A 24,954-nucleotide genomic window follows, 5' to 3' on the forward strand; every position below is an offset into this window, starting at 1 on the left:
CTGCCAAAAAATCAATGGACAGAGGCTCAAAAACAAGTCGGAGCTCTCATGGACATGAGAGCAATTCAACAAGTGCCACAGCAATAGCAGGTACAAGGATTTTACTCAAGACTGTTCTTGGTACCCAGGAAAGGACAAAGCATGGAGACCAATACTGGACCTGTCTATTCTAAACACTTTCCTGGATATACCAAAATTCAAGATGTTGACCTTACAGCAGCTGCTGCCCATGCTGGGCAGCAAGGCTTGGCTCATGACTTTAGACCTAAAAGAGGCATACCTGCATTTCCCAATCAGACTATCATGCAGAAGATACCTCAGATTCACGACTGGCTCAAAGCATTACCAATTCTCTGCACTGCCCTTTGGCTTATCTACTGCACCCAGGGTCTTCACAAAGAGTCTGGCACCAGTAATTGCTTACTACAGACAAAGAGGAATACAAATATATCCTTACTTGGACGACTGCCTCATACAAGCAGAGAATGAGGACATTCTCCTACAGCATCTAACTTTTGTGAGAAGACTTTTAACATGCCTAGGGTACACAGTCAGCAAAAAGAAATCAAAACTAGTATCCTCTCAAGAGATAATATTCCTGGGTGCAAGCTTAAATACAACTGCTCAGATGGCTTATCTCACTCCAGACAAACAAAAGTGACTGACTACCTATGTCAAGGAAATGGCAACAAAGGCCCAGTTATCTGCAAGAAAAATTCTGCAGGCTTTGGGCTTCATGGCATCCTGCATCTTACTAATTCCATATGCCAGACTGTATATGAGGAAAATTCAGTGGTACCTAAAAAGTGTCTGGACACAACATTGCCACAGTCTGGAAACAATGATTCTAATACCCTGCCCGCAACAGGAATTTCAATGGTGGGCGAAGGCTTGTCACCAAAACAAGGGACAGCCATTCTCACTACCCCCCCCGCCAGGCAGAGCGTAACGACGGATGCATCAGATTATGCCTGGGGGCACACATGACAGGAAGAGGCATTCAGGGCACCTAATCCACAAACCAAAAGCATCTACATATCAACCAGAAAGAGATGCTAGCTGTTCAAAATGCCCTGACAGCCTTCAAGGACATACTTCATCCGGGACAACTACTGATAAAGACAGACAACACCACGGTCATGTGGTACATAAACAAGCAGGGGGAACTCATTCTTACCCCCTATGCAGACTAGCCATGGCTTTATGGGACACAGCATTGACTTACCAAGTTCATCTGCAGGCACAATTCCTGCCAGGAAAGGAAAATACTCTGGCAGATGAACTAAGCAGAAACCTCATGGATCCCCATGAGTGGCACCTGGATCCACAAGTCTTCAGCATGATGACAATGGAATGGGGACGCCCGAACATAGATCTATTTGTCTCCCCTCAAAACAATCAACTAAAAAAATTCTGCACAAGGACTTATCACAGACAAGCTTGGAAAGTGGACGCCTTATCTTTCAACTGGACAAACCTATCAGTATATGCCTTTGCTCCACTGCCTCTCCTCCCCAAAGTACTGCTAAATGTCAGGCAGGAGAAACCAAAAATGATTCTGATTGTCCAAAACTGGCCATGCCAGTACTGGTATCCAATCTTAAGGAACTTGTCCCAATGCCCAGCCTGGACCTTACCTCAAATACCTCCTCTACTGTTCCAACAAAACAATCAGATTCTGCACAGCCAACTCAGGACCCTAAACCTGGCAGCATGGCGGATAATGTAGCCATACAAACCACATCTCTCAGTAAAGCTGTGATGGAAGTAATTTTAGAAGCCAGAAGGCCTAGTACTAGAAAATCCTATGCTGGGAAATGCAAGAGATTTTGCACTTGGAACCAAGCTCAAGGATCTGATACAGCTGTCCCAAATATTCTTCAGATTTTGCAATATTTAACTGAGATGCTGGACAAAGGCCTATCTTTTTCATCAATTAAAATCCATGCCGCTGCCATTTTGGCTCATTACAATACAGAGCCACTACTCTTTTTTCATCCTTTATTAAGGCAGTACCTCAGAGGAGCCAAAAACTTAAGGCCTCCAAGGAGAACACCAACACCTGCATGGGACCTCAATTATGTCTTGGAAAAACTCATGTTACCTCCTTTTGAGCCAGCTGCTACTGCGGACATAAAGTTCTTATCTTGGAAAACAGCTCTGCTCCTAGCAATAACTTCTGCAAGATGAATTTCAGAGCTACAGGCTGTCATGGCTGTGGAACCCTTTATCATTTTCTATCCAGACAGGGTCTCTCTGAGAACAAACCCTACATTTATGCCTAAGGTGGTATCCAGTGTAGCTCTTAACCAAACTATTCATTTGCCAACTTTTTATCCAAATCCACAGAACAAGGGGGAGAAAATTCTGCATTCTTTGGACGTACACAGACAACTTAGATTCTACTTGGACAAAACTAAAGTTTTCAGAAAGACGGAGCAATTACTAGTGGCATATGCCACATTTATGCCTAAGGAGACTGCCTTTCCTACCAGAGAATAAGAGTTACAGGCAAAGAAAAAGAAATAAGAAAGTTAGAGTTCTGAATTGTCAAGAACTGACGTTATTAAAAAGAAGGTAATTAGTAGGCTATATAATGTATTGTATTATAACTATAGGAATCTATTAGAGAAGGTTAGGAAAAGATTGGGTGGGGAGAATGGAAAGGCAATATAAAAATAAAAAATGGAAAAAGCATCTGTAGGGCTTCCAAGTATGCAATAAAGTGCAAAATGTTTAGGATTTTTGCTTGGCAGTGTTTGCATAGGTATTTTTTATACTAAAAGCAGTCTTTAGAAAATAGTTTCTCATTTAGCAAATGTTGGTGATAGAGAGATAGAGAAAATTGTTAAAATATTTTTCAGAATGTAATGAGCTGGCAGATTATAAAAAATCCCTAGTGAGTACTTTTTCAGAAGTGTTGGGAAACAAATGATAGTAGCTAAGGAAACCAATGATTCTTTTGTGCTTGGGTATAGGATTGTCTGAATTGCTTGAATATAGAAGAACCTTCCCAAGAATAATGCTCTTGGCGACCACAAAATTACTAAAAAATTAGAAACAATCTAACCCAGCTACAGTGGAAGCTTTAAATATTGTAAAGAAGATAAAAAATTGGAAGTGGGATATTTATAAAAGTGAATTAGCACAATTTCTTAGGAACGAATATAATTTGTGGGAACAGCACATGAATAATGATGCTCAAGAGAAGGAGGAGTAAAACTTAAGGGAAGACGTGAATTGTGCAATTTATGCAATGTTACACTGAATGAAAATTTTTAAAACAAAAACATACCACTATAATAATAATGGAAACTATTGTGGTTTGTTTTCTTTTCTGTTAATGTATGCAAACTCTTGTTGCGACTTAAAATGTGATAATTGACAAAAGTTGTTAAAAAGGGTTTCTTTCAGGTGACTAGAGAATAAGTACTTTATTTTACTTTTTCTTAGCTCTGATAATCTAATCGGGCAGAGTTCATTTGTAGCAGTGTCCTGTGAAGAAAGTTCCAAATACTTAATAGTGCAACAGAATAGTTACAGTGGATGAGATAAATATTGGAATATCTGACTGTTATCTTATTAGTTATGTTTAGTACCGATCATAAAAACTTGCAAATGCATGGTCATGGAAACTCAAATATGGCAAGCAATATAGTATAATTTAGTAATATAAGTATTAACATCAAACAGTCATTGTCATACTTAGAGTGCATACAAGGTGAAAATGGAAATCAAGAAAAATGCTTGTTGCTACATTAAAGTGCATGAGTGGTATTTACAGAATGAAGAATGAATTGGCATTTTTGCTTCCTACCAATGAGTAAGTGATCAATCTTTGTGTGTGGAGCAAAGATTGTTGACAAACTTTGGATTAATTGTAGTATGCAGGGACACAGGTGGACAGTGGTGTCACCTTTGATAACCACATAGCCACAACAGTCAGGAAGTCTTTCTGTGTGGCACACCTCATCACTAAGGGCTTTTCATCCAGAAAAAAGGATGTCATTGTCCCACTGTACTCATACCTCATTAGACCCATTATAGAGTACAACGCCCTGTTTGGTATGTACCTCACAAGACATCTGCAACAGCTGGAAAGGCCACAGAAATACCTCACTAAAAGAATTGCAAGCCTAAAGCAGATGCCCTATGCTGACCAGCTAAAAAAACTCCAGCTATACTCTGTCACATATCGCCTACTCAGAGGTGATCTCTGCTTAACATACAAGGCCATGTCAAACCCTGAGCTGTTGGACATGCTCCAGTTAAAGAAATTCCAATACCTCAGAGCCACATGCTCCAGGGATCTAAACCTTGTCATCACAATGAACAAAACATGCTGGAGGGATAGGTTCCTGACCCAGAGACTTCCCATACTCTGGAAGAGACTGCTCATACATGTCAAGCTGAGTACCTCTTTGGCCGTCTTCAAAAGGAACCTTGAAGATTGGATGGGAGATAGGAAATTCACCCCGGGGATCACGTCAGTCAGCCTGCTAGACAGGGAACCAGGGAAGTAAATATTCTGGGAAGAAATAGCCAGGGAATTGTTATGGCTAGACTTGTATAGGCCCAAGGACCGATAGCCTAGTACCACCCTATGCAGTAATATAATGTGTACCTTGATATCTGAGAGGATATAGAATCAGAAGTGCAGAAATGGGATAGGCAAGAAGAGTATAAATGGAATTGCAAGGATAGTGCCTGTTTTCTAAATGAGTTTGGATGCCAGTTTTGAAATGGCTATCCTCTGGTTTGATGTGAGTTTAAGAGGAGATTATTCCATATTTATGAGATATAGACAGTGAAGGTGGAATTAAACTGACAGTTGAGTGATTACAGATTGTGTTCATATATGTATTTGCCAAGCATAGCATGTGGGTTAGAATATACAAAGATATAGCTGCAGGATAAGGATTTTACTTTTAAAAATTAACATCAAAATGCTCAGACTCCACTTGTCATGTGGTACACATTCTTTTTACAAGTTCAACTCTGAATAAGTACCTCACAGTGTTTGGAAGTTCATTCCCACTCACTCTGTTGTATACCCCACCATCTTGACAAGCATTCCAGTGTTGCGTTGAATTACAACAGAAAAGGACTAAAGAAACACATTTATTTTCAAGAATTTAAGTTAAGAAATGCTTATAGTGCATAGTGGAAAACGCCCTAGCTGCAGCCTCCATGAATTATCTTGATGCCAGGAAACTGCAGAAAGCTCTAAGCATTTGAATCTTTAATTTAATGTATTCCTCTGTACAAGCTGAACAGCCAAGAAGCCAGATAAGGGATAGTTTGCCACATTGCTGCTTGTTGCTGGTGAATAAGCCTAAAAATATAATTTAACTTTTCTATTTTTATAGAAGAGAAAGACAAAAATAGCATCAGTTAAATAGAAATTCAAATATTATTGTGAACCTAGAAAAGTTAACTTTTTAGCATTTATTTGTATGGGTCTTACAGAGACTAGAGAGTTAGTAAGTTGCATGATTTATTAGTAGTAAGTTGAACAGATATTTTGCAAATTAAGTTCTTTTCATATGATTGGCATGCCTTCTGATCATTTGTACTGCAGTGCATCTCCCCTAAACTGCCTCCTAAGCATGACCTGTCATATCGGTCTGTAGTCTTAGAAGATTCACTCAATTGCATAACACCTCTGGACCAGGAGCATAATTTCCCCATTGTGAGAGTTACAACAGTGGTTCCCACAAGAGTTGTGCAATGTTGCCAGTGAGCCAGCACTACTTCGAGTAGAGTTGGGATGCATTTAGTGCAGTTTGTTTCAGCTCTGTCTCCGCTTGCATGCTGACATCATCTGATGACTGAGAGACAGTGAGGTTTGGTTAACAGAATGTGTTCCCCCTTTGGCCATAGACAGATATTCCCCAGGCTTCCCACATGTGCACGCATGTACACACAGTGTGGCTGCCACTCCAAGTCCTGCTCTCTACTAGGATGTGACTGGAGAATAACTTTGATAATGTAGCCCACAAACTCTTTCCTTAGTAGAAAGAGCCTCATCAACCCCCACCCCATGCCAGCCTCAGCAAGCTCTGTACTACTAATCAAACACTGGTCACAGTCAGGTCTTACTGTGTGTTCTACTGGAGCTGGTTTAATGATGAGCTTTATAGCTCGATATAACAAGTTATCGAGCAAGAAGCAGACTTTTAAGTTAAATAGGCATTACGTTATTAAAAGCTGTGCCTGTATCTTGAGCATATCAATTACCATTGCACAGTGAAAAGAATTTACTGAGAGTGCTGAAAGTCTGATCAGTGTCATTAAAGAAGTATTTTAATGTAGAAGCAATAGAGTGAGGTCTAGTGGTGATGGAGAGTTGGTGGATAGACCTTTTCTGTCTTAACTGCTTTAAACAGAATGTGAGTGTAGCTTGGTGATGTTATGATTGGTGGGATATTCTTTCATTAAGTATTATTTTTCATTATGATTAAGAATTCATTTAAGTTTATCTTGGCTCTCTCTTTGTTCAGAAGTGATCACTTGTTTTGCATGAACAGGAATGATCTCCTATGTAATCCAGGGTAACTTGGTAGCCTTTATCCTCTTGCTTTTTTTCTGTAGGGGAGGGTGCATGTTGCCTAAGAGAAAAGTATATGCTTAAGGAAAGTAACTGTTATATGCAAGAAATGCACATACACAATTTCACTGGAGGCAAAAATATCTCATAAAAACAAGGTTGTCAAGAGCATGCACACACACACACTACATCCACTACACAAGTGTCCATCATACACACAGACTAAACTTTGCTGAGGCATTAGAAAGCAGTCTTCCCAAACCTCAAAGATCTCCTAAGCCTGTAAACAGAAAAATCTGTTCTCAGCAGTCTCTAAAGCACTTACCAAAAGCAGCAGCAAAGACCACACATAATCCTACACCCTGTGGAGCACCAAGAGCAAAAACCATAAAGCAAGCCAACACATTGCCAAGGACTCTTGCCATAGGGGATGCCATTGTATGACACAGAAATGCCCCACTCATCTGATTGAACAAGAAGGTAATGGTTAGTTGCTTGTCTGGACCAGGATTCGCCAAGTTATACATTCTATCATAGTCCATGTGGGAGTTAACGACCTGAGACCTACTTCCCCAGACTATATAAATGCAAACATTGTCAATCTCTCTGAATGTGTCTCAGGCAGGATCATGCCTTGCATAGAGCAGCATTCTGCCTTCACCAAGGATGATACCATAGTATGAACAAAAGATGACTGGGTTCAATAATTGGCTTACTTTCTTGTGTCTTTCCAGGAGGATTTAGTATTTGTCAGCATCTAAAGACATGGTTAACAGACCACATTACTTTGCAAAGGACAGTTTACACCTCGCCCCCTGTTTTTCCAAATATTTGCTAAAACCTCATCTACCCACCTTAAAGTCTTTTTTAGGCAAATCCAAATTAAGAAACATATTGACATAGGAAGTGAAACCCAAAGAAACCTAAAGGTATACCTGCTGAATGCAAGGAGCCGGAACAATAAACCCCACACACTGCAAGCTCTCCTTATGGTGCAAAATATAGACATCTGTGTCACTAATGAGACATTGTTTAAATCCAGAGAAAGTATTCCAGCAGTGCAAGGCTTCAGTGCCTTCTGCAAATTTTGACCATCAGGTGCACAGACAGGGACAAAAAGTGGAGGATTCTCAGTGTATATTAGCAACAAGCATAACTCTTTGTTGGTTAAACAGGATGCTGCCCTGGAATTTATCCACATGCAAATCACAAGAGACAAAGATAATATATCCTACCAAGCTATAGATCACCTACTGTGTCCCAGTATCAGAGCTTATACCTAGACCAACTGGAGACAGTCGCCTTTAAACCATGTAAACTATTCATGGGAGAGTTTAACTCACCGTCTAAATTCTGGGAAGCATACACTGTCTCATGCTCACAGGCAGAATGATTCCTGGACTTTAACACAAATAACCTTGACCAGTTAGTGTTTACATCCACCAGCGGTTCAAACATACTGGAACTGGTACTCCTCAATATGGGAGAGCACTGATCCCACCAGTATCATATCCTCATTGGTGAGGGTGGACTACAGAGCTACCTTCCTCAAAAATTGACTCAGTAACCCCAGCAAACCATGTAACAGTTACGAACTATTCCAAAGCAGACTTCACCCTATTAAGTGATATTTTATCAAAATTCATTGCCCCTCCCAACCCCAAGTTCACAACAGCCTATGCAGAATTGTTCACAGGGACCCTGTGCAACCATGTAAATGGCTCTATAGAGGCTGCTGAACCTGCTAGAACACAAAAAAAACTCTAAAAATCAAACCACATTGGTGAAATCCTGATCTTAATAGGGTATGTAACAAAAGGAAAAAAGTCATGGCTATAATTAGAAAGAGCAACGTCCATAATTATAGGAGCTCTCTAATTAAACTAAATAAGAAACTGAGGACTAATCAAGTCCACCAAGGCTAATTACTAGGTCAAGATAGCCTCAAAGGCTAAAGACAACAAGACCTTCTAGGGCTATGTCCGAAACCTCAAAGACAGCACACATTAGTGAGACAAAGTGGTGGTTAGTAGTGCCACCTTCACTGAGCAGAGTGACATAGCAAATTTTTTACTAATAAGTTTAGCTCAAACTTCAACCTTACTACCCTGCCTCCCTCCAATAAATATTTACTAGCCCCCCCCCCCACACACACACACACTACTAATAAGGGAACTGGTCTTGGCTGTACTCACTAAGGCCTAAAACATAGTCTCAGTGGGCCCCAGCAATATCCTGTGATGCCTCCTAAATAGCTGGAAACATGACCAATCAGGACCACTTGAGTTAATTATTTATTTATTTTTTTGCATTTTTTGACCGGGAGAGTCCGACTGGACACAGGTCCGTTTTCAGCGGTGGCCCAGGGGGAAAAGCTCCACATTAAGTATTATTTGCATTATACAGTTAAAAAAACATAGCATGTAAATATAGACATTAGTCCAGTTAAGGACGCAAGACAAGAAGAAAACAGATGTAAAACAGCTGTAGAGCATAGTACAATTTTAAAATATGGTGACATACTAAACATGGTTAAAATGTAGCTGAGATTCATCAGTGAACAATCGATACAAACTGTTTTTGAGGTACATAATAGCCATTATCAGTTGTTGCTACAAGAAGTTTGTATTATGTGGTAGGTAGCTGGGAACATGAGTAGCCAAGCTTGCTAAGAGTAGGTTGTTGATAGGGGGCTGAGAGAGGTAGTGGGTGGTGGGAGTGAATGGCATTAGAGGGGGGGTTGCAAGGGCATATCTGGCAAGTTTTGAAGTGTGATTTTAGTAAGAATTTAAAGTGGGTGCAAGAAGTTACAGAGGTAATTGAGGATAGGAGGGAGTTCCAGAGTTTGACTATAGTGCATAAGAACAATGCTTCTCCAGCAGAGTTAATGGCTCTTTTGACCTGTAGGAGGTTTTTGTGGCTGGATCTTAGTGGTCTCGTGGTTATGTAGGGTTGGAGTAGATTCTGGAGGGATGGGACTTTTAGTGGTTGGTTTATTAGTTTGTGGGCGATTGTGAGTTGGTACCATTGAAGGAGGTTGAGGAGCTCTAGCCAGCCCAGTTCTGCTAGTGAGAGACAGTGGTGAGTGTACAGTAGGAAGCCCCTGTGGTGAATTTGGCGATTTTGTTGTAGCAGGTTTCAAGCTTATTTAGATTGCATTTTCTAAGGTTAGTAAATATTGGAGAGGCATAAAGTAGGGTAGAGATAAGATGAGAATTTGCTACCGAAATTTTAGCTGCTTTGGTAAGTAGTTGCTGATTTCTATATAATGCTCCTAGTTTTTTGTGCACTTTTTTAATGGTCTTGGAAATGTGAATGTCAAAGTTCAGTTTATTGTCTATTTCTACACCTAGTAATGTGGTATGTTCTGTAGGATGGATGGTACTGTTGTCTTTTGCTGTGATGTTAAAATGAGAGCTGTCTAGGGTAAGTTTGGTAGGTTGGAAGATTAGTAATTTTGTTTTGTTTGGGTTGAGTATTAGTTGGACATCGGATAACCAAGTTTCAATAGAAGAAAATGCTTCCTGTGTGACTTTTTGCAGTTCTGGTAGGGAGTGGGCTGTGCAGATGATGGTTGAGTCATCTGCATATTGTATGAGTGTGCCATGTGTTGTGGTTGAGGCTAGATTATTGGTGAAAATAGAGAAGAGTACGGGTCCCAGGATGGACCCTTGGGGAACTCCTATGGAGACTGGTAGTTGGGGGGATAGGTTGTCCTGCCAAACAACTGCTTGTTGGCAGTCAGATAGGTAACTCTGAAACCAGTTGATGACTGGTTGAGAGAAGGATAGTTTACTGAGAAGAGAGATGAGTTGTTTGTGTGGGACCATGTCGAAAGCTTTAGAGAGGTCTAGGAAGGTAGCTGAGGAGAGAGAACCTGCATTTTTATTTTGTAGGATAGTGTTAGAGAAAGAGAGTAAGGTGGTGGTGGTGCTATGGTTAGGTCGGAAACTGTGTTGTGTGTTGGAGAGGAGGTTGTTAGCAAGGAGGTGATCTGAGACTTGAGAATGAATGCATCTCTGTAGTATTTTGGAGAGTGGCAAGAAAATAGCTATGGGGCGGTAATTGGTTAGATCTGTGGAGGGGCCTCCTTTGTGTAGGGGAATTATGTGTGAGACTTTCCATAGTGTGGGAACACAACTTTCTGACAGAGATCTGTTAATCAAAAGTGATACGGGGTAGTCTAGAACGTCAGCTGCAAGTTGAATGTATTCACCTGGGAGGTTGTCTGCTGCTAATCTGGTGGTTTTAAGGTTAGTTAGTAGTTGTTTTATTTTGGAGGTAGGAACAGGAGAGAAAGAGAAGCTAGTTGGGAGATTGTTAGTTCTAGTTGATGGTGTGGGTTTATGGGGGGGGGTTGTGTTGTCTAGCTAGTGATAGTAGTACGGTTTGTGTGAAGTGATTGTTGAAAGAGGTAGCAATATTTTTGGAGGAGTAAGTTAAGTTAGGAGTGGGTGTACTTACTTTACCTGGGTGGAGGATGGAGTTTATTGAGGACCAGAATTGTTTGGGGTTATGTTGGGAGGAGGTAAGGGCAGACTGGTAGTACTGGATTTTGTCCTGTTTTATAAGCTTTTTGGTTCTATTGTGTAGTTCTTGGAATTTTTGCCTAGTAGAGGGGGTTTTGGTTTTGCGCCAGTTGTCCCATGCTTTATCCCTGTTTTTCTTTTCAGACTTCGTGTTTTTTTGTAGCCATGGGGATTATTGGACTCTAGTTCGGGAATGTCTTATGGGGGCGTGGTAATTAAGGATGCTTAGGAATGTTTTATTAAAGTAATCAACTGCGTCATCTAGTTTGAGGTATTTTAGAGGTTGCCAGTTACAGTCTTTTAGGGATGAGCTGAATGAGAGAGGGTTGAAGTTAGTTTTTTTGCGTATTTGACAGTAGATGATGGGTTTTGGTTTATAAAGGTGTTTTCTTAGTAAGAAGGTTGGGGAGTGATCACTGAGGCAGTCAGATAAGCAGCCTGCTGTATTTGACTGGGGGCTCTTATTGACCAGTATCAAATCAAGGGTAGTGTGTTTGTTGGAGTTATTTATCCTAACTGGACTAGTTGGGTGAAGCCATGAAGATTTAAATGATGGGTTGTGTGGTTGCTACAGCAGGATTGACGGTCAGTGTTGAAGTCTCCTAGAATTAAAGTTTCTTGGGGTAGGTGGTGTGTAGTCCAGCTGAGGAGGTTTTCAAGTGGAGAGATGTTGTGTCCAGGTGGGAAGTAGCAACCTATTATGTTTAGGGTTTTATTTTGGTTTATTTTAAGGTTGGCATATATTATTTCTTCCTTACCTATTTGGGGAGCTGCTAACTTTAAGATCTAGATGTCTAGATGCTGCTTAAAGATTATAGCTATACCACCTCCTTTTTTGTTTAGTCGGTCCAATCTTAGTATATTGTAACCAGCAGGGAGGATTTGCTCATTAGTAATGTGTGGTTTTAACTATGTTTCTGTAAGGATCACTACATCATGGGAGTAGAAGTCTATGGTGACATGGAATTCATGCACCTTGTTGCATATACTTCTAATATTTAGGCTTATCAGAAGGAGGTCGTTTGGTTTCTATTGGATGTGATTTGGGAGATGTGGTTTGTAGTCTGATTATGAGGGGAGGGTTTGGAGATAGAGGGACCAGGATTAGGATGGATGTCACCACTGAGTGCTAGGTTAGATATAGATGAGATTATTAGTTTTATCAATTTTTGTATATGCTTGCTTATAAGGGAAGTTTTTTGATTGTGTTCTGTGGGCAATAGGTATGGTGGTAGGGTTATGTTAGGTTGAGGGGTTGTTTTTAGTTTAGGTACTGTGGTCTGTAGTCTATATAGAGGGTGTATTGGGAAGGTTGTTGACCTGATGAGAGAGTAGTAGAGTAGAGGTGGGATATGAGTGGTGGTGTGTGTGATGGTACAGTGGTAGTGGTTGAGTGCAGGAATGGTGGAGGTTTGGTAAGATGTGATGTATGCAAGGAGTGTGCATGCAGTAACTATAGGTATGGTGTACTTGTACATATTAGCTAAGTAGGAGGGATAGTAGTGAGAAGTTGTAGGAGGAAGTATAGGTGTGGTGATTTTATAGGTTAAAGGGTGGGAGGGGTTACGGTTTGTAAAAAAGGTAGGACCACTGGGGGTGGGAGGGAAATGGGGGAAGGGAGGGGAGCGTAGCGGGCAACAGATAAAAGAAGACTAATATCAGTAGGTTTATTGGTTATAATGAAAAGGGCTGGCCCTGATTAGGCTGCAATTGTTCTTGTGGGGAGGGGGAGGATCAGAATAGACCAGAAAAGCGGTGGATAGCAATAGTATGATGAAGAGGGCTGGCCCTGATTTCACAGATATGCAAGTCTACAGAAACAATAAGAAAAGGCAGTAGTTACTCCAACTTGCTTGTTTTGCATACCTGTCTTATTGAAATAAAATAAGCCAATTTTACCAAAGAGTTATGTGGAAATTAGGAAGACAAGAATTTATAAGAGAAAAGGTTTAGTAGAAGTAGAGAAACAGCAGTACATACAAATAGTACAGCATCTAAAGACAGATTGCAGTTAGAAGTACAGAATGGGTGGGGGTCAGCTAATGTTCTGAAACAAGAAAATCAGTAGGTACTTTGGACTTACTTGTTTTGCATACCTTTCTTTTGAAATAAAATAAACACTTGTAACCAGGAGTATGTGGGATTTAGAAAGACCACAAGTTATAGGAGAAAGGGTTTAGTAATACTAGAAAAACAGCAGGGCTTTCAAATAGTTGAAACAGCTTGCAAAGGGAGACTGCTGTTAGAAAGTACGGTATGGGGAGGGGCAAACTGACGTCTGTGATGGAGTGCTTTACTTAAAAATAGAAATTAAAAAAGGGCTAGCAATTAATTTTGTCTGGAGGATAAAACATACTTTTTGTATATTTTGAAAATAACACTCATTCCAAGGTTGCCTGGTTCTGTTAAAGAGCACTGCAGGCCAATAGATCGAACTTGGCTTGGTGGGGATCCAGGGAAAGTAGAATTAAAAGGAGAAGCTGGGAAGAAAAATAATTGATATTAATACACAAAATACAGCAACTGTTAAGAAAAAAAAATGCAAAAAAAAAAACAAAGCTGATAGAGGAGTGGAAAGAAAAGAAAAACTAGATAATCTATACATAGATAAATACCTCTCAATTTGTGATAATGTGAAAATTAAGACAAGTTGTCAGTTATCACATTCAACAGATTAATGCAGTTGCAGATATAAAGGAATACTGATACCAATTAATTGGTATAACACATTCTAAACCAATAGGTGAGGAAATGTACACACTAATAACTAGGCATTTCTAAAAAGTGCAATAAAGTGAGCAGCAAAGAAATAACAATAAATGCTCTACACAAGTAAAGCTCTAACAAGTCTACACTCTACAGTATCTGAGCCTACTAATACAATGGCTAAGTAAACAGTTTCAAGCACACAGAGTTACTGAAAATACTAGGCTTTGTACCACGGGAATGGAAGATTCCATGTCTGAAGGGTGGACCATCAACAGATCCTGGAAACTGCAGACCTAGTAGTCTGACTAGTTTAATATGCAAAGCCATGGAACAAATTATCATGGAAGTGTTCAGCAAAGACATAAGCAACCTTCAGACACTGGACCCAACCCAGTTTAGCTTTGTCAGGGGAAGATCATGCCTACTAAACCTGGAGGACTTCTTTGAGAAGGTCACTAAGGCAGTCTGTGCATACTGCCTACCTGGACCTGCCTAAGGCATTCAATACAATACCCCACTTGGGTATAGTTGACAAACTCACCGCACTGGGCATAAAACCCTACATAACTCACTGGGTTACCAGCTGACTCTCAGACAGGACCCAAGAAGTCAGGATTGGTGATGCCACCTCCACTAAGAGGGTGGTCATCAGAAGGGTACTTCAGGGCTCCATGCTGTGACTGCTCAAATTTGGCATCCACTTCTTGGAGGTAAAGGCTAAAATCAAGAGCCTTTGGCTGACCAAGTTTGCAGATGACTAGAAATTGGGAACTATCATACATTGTCCCATGGCACAGTCATCTTACCAGAAATTCTTAATGCAGGGAAATGACTGGTGCCAAAGTCATGGACTAAAACTCGGTGCCACAAAATGCATGATAGTGCCTTTTAGGAAAACTGCCCTAAGAATTGACCCAGTAGTCAGGGATCTGCAATCATATGTAGATATTAATGTGGCCTTTGACCAACATGTGGCCAAGGTAGTAAAAAAAAACATTCTAAGTAAGGGTATGGCATCTATGTCCAAGGAAGTCATTGTGCCATTTTATTTTGCCCTTATCATACCCATCATTGCATATAATGCCCCCTTTGGCACGTCCCTGACCATTCATATGCAACAGCTGGAATGCCCACAAAGGTTCCTTACCAGGAGAATCCTGGGTATAAACACATTGTCCTAGATGGATTACATTAAAGCCCTATCACTATTCTCCATCTCCTGCAGGTTACTGAGAGGCGATCTATGCTTGGCATACAAGGCATCTTTGGATCCAGTTTTGATGTATTTTTTGCACATTGCAAAATTAACATTAGAAACACTAGAACCAAAATAAGACATTTTGGGTAGACAGATGTGTATCATAGCAGATTCCCATGCTCTGAAACAGACTTCCCATCCATGTGAAGCAGAGTCCATCCCTAACCCTATTTAAGTGCAACCTTAACCAATGTATGGGATAATGGAAATTCATATCAGGTCTAGCCCCCCTGTCTTTGATAGATATTGGCAAACAGTAATGCCCAAACTAACCCCCCCCACGTAACCTCTAGAAACATCCTAACATACCCCCTCCCATGATACATAGGGATGTGGATTGCACAACCTGGTGGTCATTAGCTTAGTATATAAGGAACCTATGATCTATCATGTTCAAATGGAAGAGTCAGAAACAGTTGACTTGCTTGAAGGGGGGAGGTGAATCTAGGCTTACAAGTGTTTTTGCTGTTTCTTGCAGTGGAAGAGTAATGTAATCTGTGTACCTGAGTTTGTGACTGACTAGCTACACATATTTAGTGGAAGGTACCAGAATTCTGAGAGGGGGTAAAAAAGCAGAAGTTGTGTTTGACTCCATTTCTGTGAATGTTTTTAAGACTGGCTGAGATTACTCACTTGAGGCTGCTTCCTTGTCTATTTTAGCTGTGGTAGTGACACGTTATGCTGGATCATTTAGTTAACTGTGTATGGATGTGAAAAAGTTTATAGCTAATTTACAGTCTGCCTTAAACTTTTCCGGAATTATGAGCTCTGAATGGATGTTAGTGGCTAATCAGTCAAGTATATTGCATCTGGGCTATCTGTGACTTTGTCATAATTTGGTGGAGTATGCACTACTCCAAATGCTGTACATTTTGGAAGTGTTCACTCTGGCAATTGGGAGGTAATCATGGCTAGAATGAAGAATTTGGAAGGAAGGTGGAAAGAACAGTTTATACTGACCTAGGAAGTAGTATTTCATCATATTTTAAGAGGTTTTGATGATCTGGTGCCTTTAATGAACTAAAGACCTGACTTTGGTTTATGTAGGGGTGGGGTGTATTCTTCAGTAACTTATGGGTGATATCCTCTTCTGTTATTAGCTCATTTTTTTCTTGCCCCTGTGTTCATCATGGAATATATTATCCATATTATAATATGGAATGTATGATCTTGATGAAAAATCAACAGTTGACACCATCCACACAATGATGGTTGTTGTGGATGCATAATAGAGATCTACATACCATGTGTGATTTCCATCAGGACTAAGGCACTACCAGAATTCTGAGAGTGAGTAAAGAAGCAGGAGGCTAGACATTGTCATACCCTCCACCAGGTAGGTCTGCCCTTGAAGAGGCCACAGTGGTGCCAATTCATCTTCCAGCAAAGGGGCAAGATCATACCTATCAGTGGCTGGCAGAGGCCCTCAAAAGATTCTACCACCCAACCACTTTGGGATTAGTGCTTCATGGAATGCTGACACCACTTTAGTCACACTTGTATGACTTGAACATACTTGCACCTGGTCTTCTGCCTGGAGTGATTTCCTGAAGTTTCTAGATTCATTTGGGTGGCAGTACAAAAGACTTGTATTTCCATGCCTTACCTCTGAGCAGAATGGCGGTGAGTATAGAGGTACCTAGTTGAATTGTGCATGGGAGTGGAGCAGGGTGCAATATCCATGCAGAGGACTGTCAGCTGTTTCCTCTGCATGAGTTTAAAGATCTGCTGATCAGTGAGCTGAGTTACACCTAATGGCCTTCATCTTTGTGCTCTAAACTTGTAAATCAAGTAGTTTTTTGTTCACTTCATCATCCAATGTGTACTCCACAAAAAGGCCAGACAGCTTCAAGCTCCATGAGATTGTAGAGTCCGCCAAATACACTGCTGTTCTCCAAGAGGGTTTGTTGCAACCTAATAATTGGTGCAGAGCCATGGTCTAAAACAGAATTCCAAAAAATGCATAGTAGTGTCTTTTGCAAAGTGGTCCTCCCCTTGGAGTTATGACATAGGCAGTACACCCATAAGAGTAGATCCCTTGATTAGGGAATTGGGAGCATATGTAGGCAGTGACCTGGCCTTTGACTACCATGTAAGGAATGTATTGTTCAATGTATTAGCAAGGATTTGGCATCCATACCCACAGATGTTCCTTACAAAATAAATACCAGGCGTAACCACATGCATGGAATGCACAGACTGCCTCAACACCTTATCTTTATACTCAGTGCCCTACACACTACTGAGATGATCTGTGCCTGGCTTATAAGGCATCATTTGATCCAGTACATGGGATATGCTGCATGTCCGCAAGTATAATAGCATTAGAGATAACCAATCCAAGGACTTAAATCTAAGTGTATAGCTTAGCTAATACTTCTAGGTCCAGAGCAATATTTAACACATCTGTGTTGTGGAGCCTGCTGTCATAAAGAAGACTGCTTTGCAGGTTCCCTGTCTCAGTATTTACCACTCAGAACTTGTACAAGCCTGTGCTACTGACTGTTGATTCCTTTAAAAATGTAGTAATACACTCCAGCCATATGTTTTTAAATAATTTCACCTCATCAGCTTACTGCAAGTGGAAAATGCCTTGTGCTCTGAAAATTTGGCTTGCAAGGAGGTTTTGTTTTTGTTCACCATGCAGATGCATAATTCTTTCAGGCTGGTTAATTTTTGAATGTGCTGTGGTAATTCTGATCTCTTTAAAAATGTAAGTGTTGTCTTCTACTAAGATTTTTAAAAGGATCTTCAGCATAGGCAGGGCTTCCTTCCCTTTTCCCCTATAGAACTTTGAAGAGTTGGATAAGAATTGCTGTTTGTGTTTTTTTTCCCCACTATCCATAAATTTTACTCCACTTTATAAGAAAAGCCAGCCTCTGCTAAGAAAAAAAAACAGCGGTAATGGACTGCTCCTCCCTTCATTGGGTCTATATTTTGTGATCAAAGAATCTCTTCTTCGAACACATAATCGACATGTATACAACGAACGCTGTAAACCGCAAAGGGCCATGTCCTCAATTTTTTTCCTCAGGGGGGGGGGGGGAGTCACTTGGACGTTATTGGGAATTGCCCTTTTCTTCAATGTAGAGCGATCTCGGAGTTGGTATATTTAGTTGGGGGGGGTGAAGCCCCCCACTTAATTAGTGTTTTAAATTTTTTTTTTAATTTTATGGCCACGTAAATTTTTTCCTGAGGGAAAAATTTGAGGATGTGGCAGTTTGCACTTTACAGCATTCGTTGTATACGTGCCAATTATTATGTGTTCAAAGAGGAGATTCTTCGATCACATAATATAGACCCACTTCATTCACTGATACTAGTAAAATGGTTGATTTCATAGTGGTTCTGTGCTGCTAAATCCTGTGAGCAAGTCTAGACAACTGTCACTTGGTAGTTGGAAGATGCCGTTTGAGTGAGATATTGACAACTAGTTATTAAGGCAATAACTTAATCATTTCCACTGTTGATCTTGCACATTTATGTCCACTGACTTTAATGTAAGATACTTAAATTGTAGGGTATTTTTGAACAGGACAAGCTAATTAACCTTTAGCACATTTCTTCTTTTAGTACATTTCAGTATGTTATTAATTTTCTTTTTTAACCATAAAAGTGAACTGGTCCGTTTTGAAACACTGTTTAAATGTTTATTGTATTTGTTTGTGCTTTGTTGACTGGGTTAGTCCCACAAGGTCTATGGCCCCTTTTCAGGAGAGGTCCAAAGTGGTATTTATACTGACAAGAGGAAATTTGGCCAAAGTTCTTTGGAAATTCCCATGTGGCTAAGTTTTATTTAGCAAAAAACTGAATAATAATGAGGTGTATTATGTATTTTTATTTTCATCCAGTAATTAACAGTTTCTATATGTTATGATTATTTTATTTGGATGATTAAATAAAATACTGGTACTCTCTGTGATAAGTGCTATGGGATCTTTTACATCCATCTGACCTTCCACCATCTCAGGTAATTTTCAGGCATGACTTAAGGCTACAACAGCAGTAATAAGCACAACATATTTTGGACAGTTTAGACTATCCCTTCCAGAGGTGTTAAAAAAACTGAAATTTACAGTTTGTTTTTTCTGGTTATGCTTGATACAAGTTTTCGTAAATATGTTTTGCAAAAAAAATGTCTAGCAACTTCTGATAAAACGCTCAAGTAGCCCAAAAGCTAGAGTTTGTACTTCTGTTTTCAACCAACATATAGTTATGTATCCTTGGGTATTTTATCACAAGGATGGCAATTTGATTGCCTTTTTCTGTATGTCTTTTTAGCTTTGTTTTATATATATATATATATATATATATATATATATACATATATATATATATATATATATATATATATATGTATGTTTTTCTGTTCTTTACAAGTTAACAAAAATTCCACTGCTGCAAAATTCTGTTTCTGAATTTTTTTTTTTGTCTCTAAATATACACCCAGTTTTGATAATGTGGAATATCGTAAGCTGATGAGTATAGCATGTGTATGCACTTATGTAGGCATGCATTTTCACACTGTGCCTGTCTGCCTCTCCAATTGGGTTTTTTCATTATGTGCAAAGAGCATGAATAACAGTCCCTTTATTATTGTTATTAGTATGGTGTAATTCTGCTTCTCCGTTTTTTTTTTGTCTTCAAGTATACACTAGGTTTAATAACAAGTAAGAAATTGAACTGTGAATGATGTAGTATATGTGTGTGCTTGTGTTTAGTTTGTGTACTTCTCTGTGTCTGTCTGTCTCTGTCTATCTATCCACCTAACTGGGTGTTCTGTTTACGCCAAAAGCCTGGATAGCTGCTTAATCATTACCACTGTTGAAATAGTATAATGCTGTGTCTGAAGATTCTTTAGGCTGTTTGATGATTGTAATATTAAGAAATCAAATGCCAACATCACAAACTTTACTCTTAGTGCCACTGAATATGAAATTCTTTTTTGCTATGCTAGTTATTGTTCCCTAACCCCAACTTGATGCACTACTAGTCTCTGGCTTTTTCCCTTGCTCCTCCCCGTAGTCTCTGTCTGAATACCACTATAGCTGCATTCTAGACAATTCTGGACAAAGCTCTTCTCTGGGTTGGACCCCTGGTTTCTCAGTGAGCTGGCCTTGTAGACATTTTTTTTAGAGCTAGGGAAGGAGGATTCTACAGGGAGCAGTAGACATGTTTCTGGAGTCATTATACTGCAGCAGCCAGTCAAGCTCCTTAACTAGAGAGCAGTGTGCAACACACACCTAGTCACCCAGCTCTGGGCATCATTTTTAGCTGGCATATAGGCTAAAGCTAGCAGATATCCCTCTCCAACCTGCTCCTTGGGATAGGAGAGCTGGCCATTGGCCACTTCACCCTGTAACCCCCAGCCAACCCTTCTGATAGCTTGAATTGTTATACCTCATCTCTGATTGCTGGTGGCCCATTCCACACACTGTTCTGTAGCAGTTACTGATGTCAGTCTTGGTTTAGCATTTTCATCATTGACATTGTTCCTGGTCACACAGCTTTGTATGTTTGTTACTGTAGACTTTCATATTAGATTGAAACATGCCTTCTATTAGAAATTGGAAGCAATTTGACTGAAAGAGGATCTGGTAGTAGAAACCCTTGTTTGAAAGGTTTGCAGTTGAAGTAGGAGTTGTCTTTTTTTGCCATTTACATTTTCCAGTGTGATTTAGTATGGAATGTTAGTGTCCCAATCTTAGTGTTGGTTGACATAGACTTCTTCCGGCTTAGGATCTACAGGCAAATGAGCAGCTAATTCCTTTCAGTCCTGTCCCAAGCAGTGAATTCCTTTCAACCCTATCCCTACATAGTTCCTTACAGAGAAGTAAAGGTAAGTGTTTTGCTGCTGCTTCTCCAGAAATGCATTCTTTTAACTTAAACATATCTGCTAAAAAGCCCACTAATAATGCATTTGTAACTATTTAACTGTTTATTTCCTCCTTTTAGGTTATGGTGGATAACTCTGACTTCACTCCATCACAAGTTGGATGTCTGTTTACTTTTCTTGCACGTCAGCTTGCTAAACCAGACAACACCCTGTTTGTTAACAGAATGCTGTTTGATCAGGTAATTTCTACTACTGTATAGTGTTTGTTTTTCTGGGATGATAAGTGTGTTCTGTATGTCAGAAAAGTTAGTGCTGGCTTCAAGTGGAGGGGGTCAGGCTGTTACAGTAAATAGCTCATGAGAAGCCATCCATTTATGGCTGAATATATTACAGTCGTGCATGGCTTGATATCGGAGTTGCTGAGGGCAAGAGTGTGTTAGGAGTAGAGGATGGTTGGCCTTAGCTGGGGCCTGATTGTTCTTTGCCATCCAGAGCAATTGAAGCAGGGCTGCTAAAGTACCACCCAGATCTGTGTCATTCAGTGACCTAAATAGGATAGGAATAGCACTGAGCTTACCATTCGTTGTAATTCTGAACTTCAGTTGATCCAGATGTGCAAATTATACTCCCAACTCTTTTGAGCTTGTCCTTGCTGCAGGAGCAGACTCTAGGTCTCTCCTTGTCTACTGTACACTCACTTGTGTAAGAACATTCTTACCAAAGTTCATGGGCTTCCTCATTGATTTTGTGGGAGTTACTAGAACCTTGTGTCTCTGGGTGACTTCAGCATGCATCTAAGTGAAGAGTTGGTGGTTGTTTGTGGTTCACATTCAAGAATTCATGTGTATAATAAAGAGAATCAAGTTTGCTGAGTGTATTACCTCTGCGATCTTCAAATTAGGATATTCACTTGATTTTATCTTCCAACTAGAGACACAAGACTTTGGTGATAGAGCCAATCTTGTCGGACATCTGCTTCTTAGTCTGCTTTGCTGTAGGGTTTACAGTATTTTAGTCCTGCTGATCTTGAAGTGAGGGAGTGTCTTAAGATCTCTTGTTATTACTCCTGCCTTGTAGTGCTTATGGTCTGAATGCTGTGACTGATGACTGTATTAATCTCTGTTCTCAACTCTAGACTGGCTGGTGCCAATTAAAATATGCCCTATACCATTGAGGGAACATGAGCCATGAGTCAGGCTTCAGCTGAGCTCCTTGTAGAAAGAAGGGTAGATATTGGAATATTGGTGGTATGAGGATCAATGATGTGAGAAACGTTATCTGAACAAACATTAGTATATCTTGCACCAGACTGAGAATTTTTTGTATAAATGATGCTTATTTACCTAGAAAGATGTCACATTGTGGCTAATAACCAGCACTTATCTAATTTGTTATGGACAGATTATATAGCCTAACTTGCATCACTTCCCAAAGGCCTTTTTCTTCTCATCAGTGTGAGTTAGCTGCTGAATATTTCACTGACAGGGTTCCCACTGTAACACTGTTACTCCTACTACTATTGGAACTGTCTGGATATCTTTCTTCCACATTGCTCTTGTTTCTGTGTACAAATCCTGATATTTTATGACTTCGTGTCTTTCTCTATGCAAGATGCTGTAGTCACTGGGTGTAGCAATTTCAGTGATCAGTGCTACTTTTGTCTTCTTTTCATGGACCTCTATATTTGTTTTTCTTGCATTTATCTTTTGAACTGTTGGTAATAGGTAGTCCTATGTGATGTAGACTTCATCATTTTCTACGATGCTTTGTGGCTTATGTTTCCAGTGTTTTTCAGCTACTTCAGTATTATAATGTTTGCACAATCTCCATTGCAGCAGTCTTGCCACATTATTATGCCTTTCAGTATACAGTCCTTTTGCCATTAGTATATCACAACCAGCAACAAGGTGTTTGACTGTTTCCAATTCTGTTTTACAAAACCTGCATGTCTCTGTTTCTCCCACATGTTCAATAGACTTTATTAACCAGTGAGTTTTATAGCCCACTGTTTTGGGCCTCCAATATTAACCTTTCATCTTTTGGTTTGAATTCACCTCCTCTTAACCATTCCTGCATTTCATCCTGATCAACATGAGGTTCTTCCAGGAGATTTCTATGCTTGCAAGTATATTTATGCAGTTTCCTCATTTCTTGCTTTCTCATGTGATCCTTCACCTTATAATCTTTATTTTGTTTTTTGGCACATTCAGTTGCTGCCTGATTTTTGTCTACTTCTGATTTGATTTCCATTCTCACTTGACATCAATATGCTTCTGCTAGACTAAGAAGGGAAGTCATCTTAGATTTATTCTCCTCATGTTTCAAAACTTTCACTCTTTTTGGATCTTCTGAGGTCACCAGATATGCATGCAGTCCCATGATTGCAGATCTATACATGTAATCAATTTCAAGGAAGCCCATATCTTCTTTGGAATGGAGACTATATAATCTTGGTATGCACTGATTTTTTTGTATATCATTTTATGAGCATGAAGCATCCTTCTTGTTTTCCTGAGTAATCTGTCCAACACCTTATGGTCCTATATAAGTGAGACCAATGTCATTGTAGTGCTGAATGATATCTTGATGGTTAGCAGCCATCATTGCTCCTGTATCTTGGTCCTTCTGTATCTCTATGAGGCAATGGACATAATTGATCATGGCATCGTGATCAACATTTGTTTTCTTATTGTGGTTTATCCCCTACAGTCCTTGAGTAGTTTATCCTTGTTTCAGGCCAAAATTTTTTGTACAAAGGCTGTTTATTTACCTAGAGATCTCAAGCAACAGCTAACCCACCAGACTTGCAGGTCATTTTAAGCCGAGCCAGTTTTCCTTTTAGTGCTTGAATTAACCTCTCTCATATGATGCTAAATTGGACTTTCCCATTTCATGGTCAGTAATTACTCCTTGTGAGAATAACTAAGATCATACGGTAGATAATTTGAGAGGACCCATGTATGGGACAGAGCATTTAGGAGCAGTCTCAGTCCATTACTAGTATAGGAGGCAGTTCTGGGGTAAACTTTCTATTGCCCCTCCTCATGTGCAAGTTGTACTTATGGACAATGATGAACTTTGTTTTGCATTTAGGGGGAATATTTTTCAGATCAGTGTTAACCTCTGTGAGATATACCTGTCACTCCAAACCATTCTGTTGATATTGCAGAAGAGGTTTAGATCCCTTGACTGAGTATTTCTGATGCCATCTGACTTGCTGATGTGCAGTAGATAACATCAGTACTGAGGCGGACGATGTCTTGTATCCCAGACACTGGTGGTCTGTTAGCAGTCTGTATGATACTGAGTCTAGTGACAGGACTTTGAGGTGATAAATGTAAGACATATTGTTTAGGCCTTGTATACTTTTAGAAAGGTATCTCTGTGGACATTCCAGTTGTTGCATGCGTCTTGACAGATACATGCCGAAGGGAACTTCATACTTAATGATTGGCTTAATGAGGGTTAAGTAAAGAGGAGAATTACATATCTAGATATCCTAGAAACGAACCAAAATACAATGCAGCAAGTCTGTCAGCCAGATAATAATCCAAATAGTCGAAGTCAAATAAAAGTCTCTGTAAAAAGCTACCAATTTATTTAAGCCTTAAAAATATAGCTTTTCGTCAGTCCCAAGACCAACTTCTTCAGAAATAGTTAAATGTATCTACATGTATTTTGGTTCGTTTCTAGGATTCCTTTTGGGAGTTTCCAGGCCGTCTTGTTTCTTTTTGTGTGGTTCAGAAGTTTGTTTGATTTTCCATTTTCCTTACATATCTAGATATGTCATTGTCCCTCTTGACTGCTCAATAGAGAGGGACTTTCTTATGACAGTGGACATATAGTTGAAAATAGGTCACTGTCCACATAATTTCCAAAACATGAGCAACCAAGTTAGCTCTTAGGGGGCATATTGTCATTGTGGTACTTCCCCGGGGTCTATATCATGTTGTTGAACTTTTAAAAGTTCGAACGTCATATGATCAACACCATATGATCGAACTTTTAAAAGTTCTGCTGTTTCAACTGAGATCTCTGTACAGTGTGGAATGGGAAGATTTCCCTTTCTGCA

General features: G+C 39.8%; 1 protein-coding gene across 1 annotated transcript in view; it reads left to right on the plus strand.

Moving 5' to 3' along the window:
• The window catches only part of VPS8 (VPS8 subunit of CORVET complex), a 2,195,799-nt gene that overhangs the window by 1,309,027 nt on the left and 861,818 nt on the right, over positions 1 to 24,954 (plus strand). Inside the window, exon 23 of the mRNA XM_044075401.1 lies at positions 21,002 to 21,121. Within this exon, the coding sequence (XP_043931336.1) occupies positions 21,002 to 21,121 (120 nt within the window). The remainder of the gene's footprint in view (positions 1 to 21,001; positions 21,122 to 24,954) is intronic.

The sequence above is a fragment of the Protopterus annectens genome, chromosome 6.part1 (assembly GCF_019279795.1).
Source record: "Protopterus annectens isolate FY-2018-M chromosome 6.part1, PAN1.0, whole genome shotgun sequence".
Classification (NCBI taxonomy): domain Eukaryota; kingdom Metazoa; phylum Chordata; order Ceratodontiformes; family Protopteridae; genus Protopterus; species Protopterus annectens.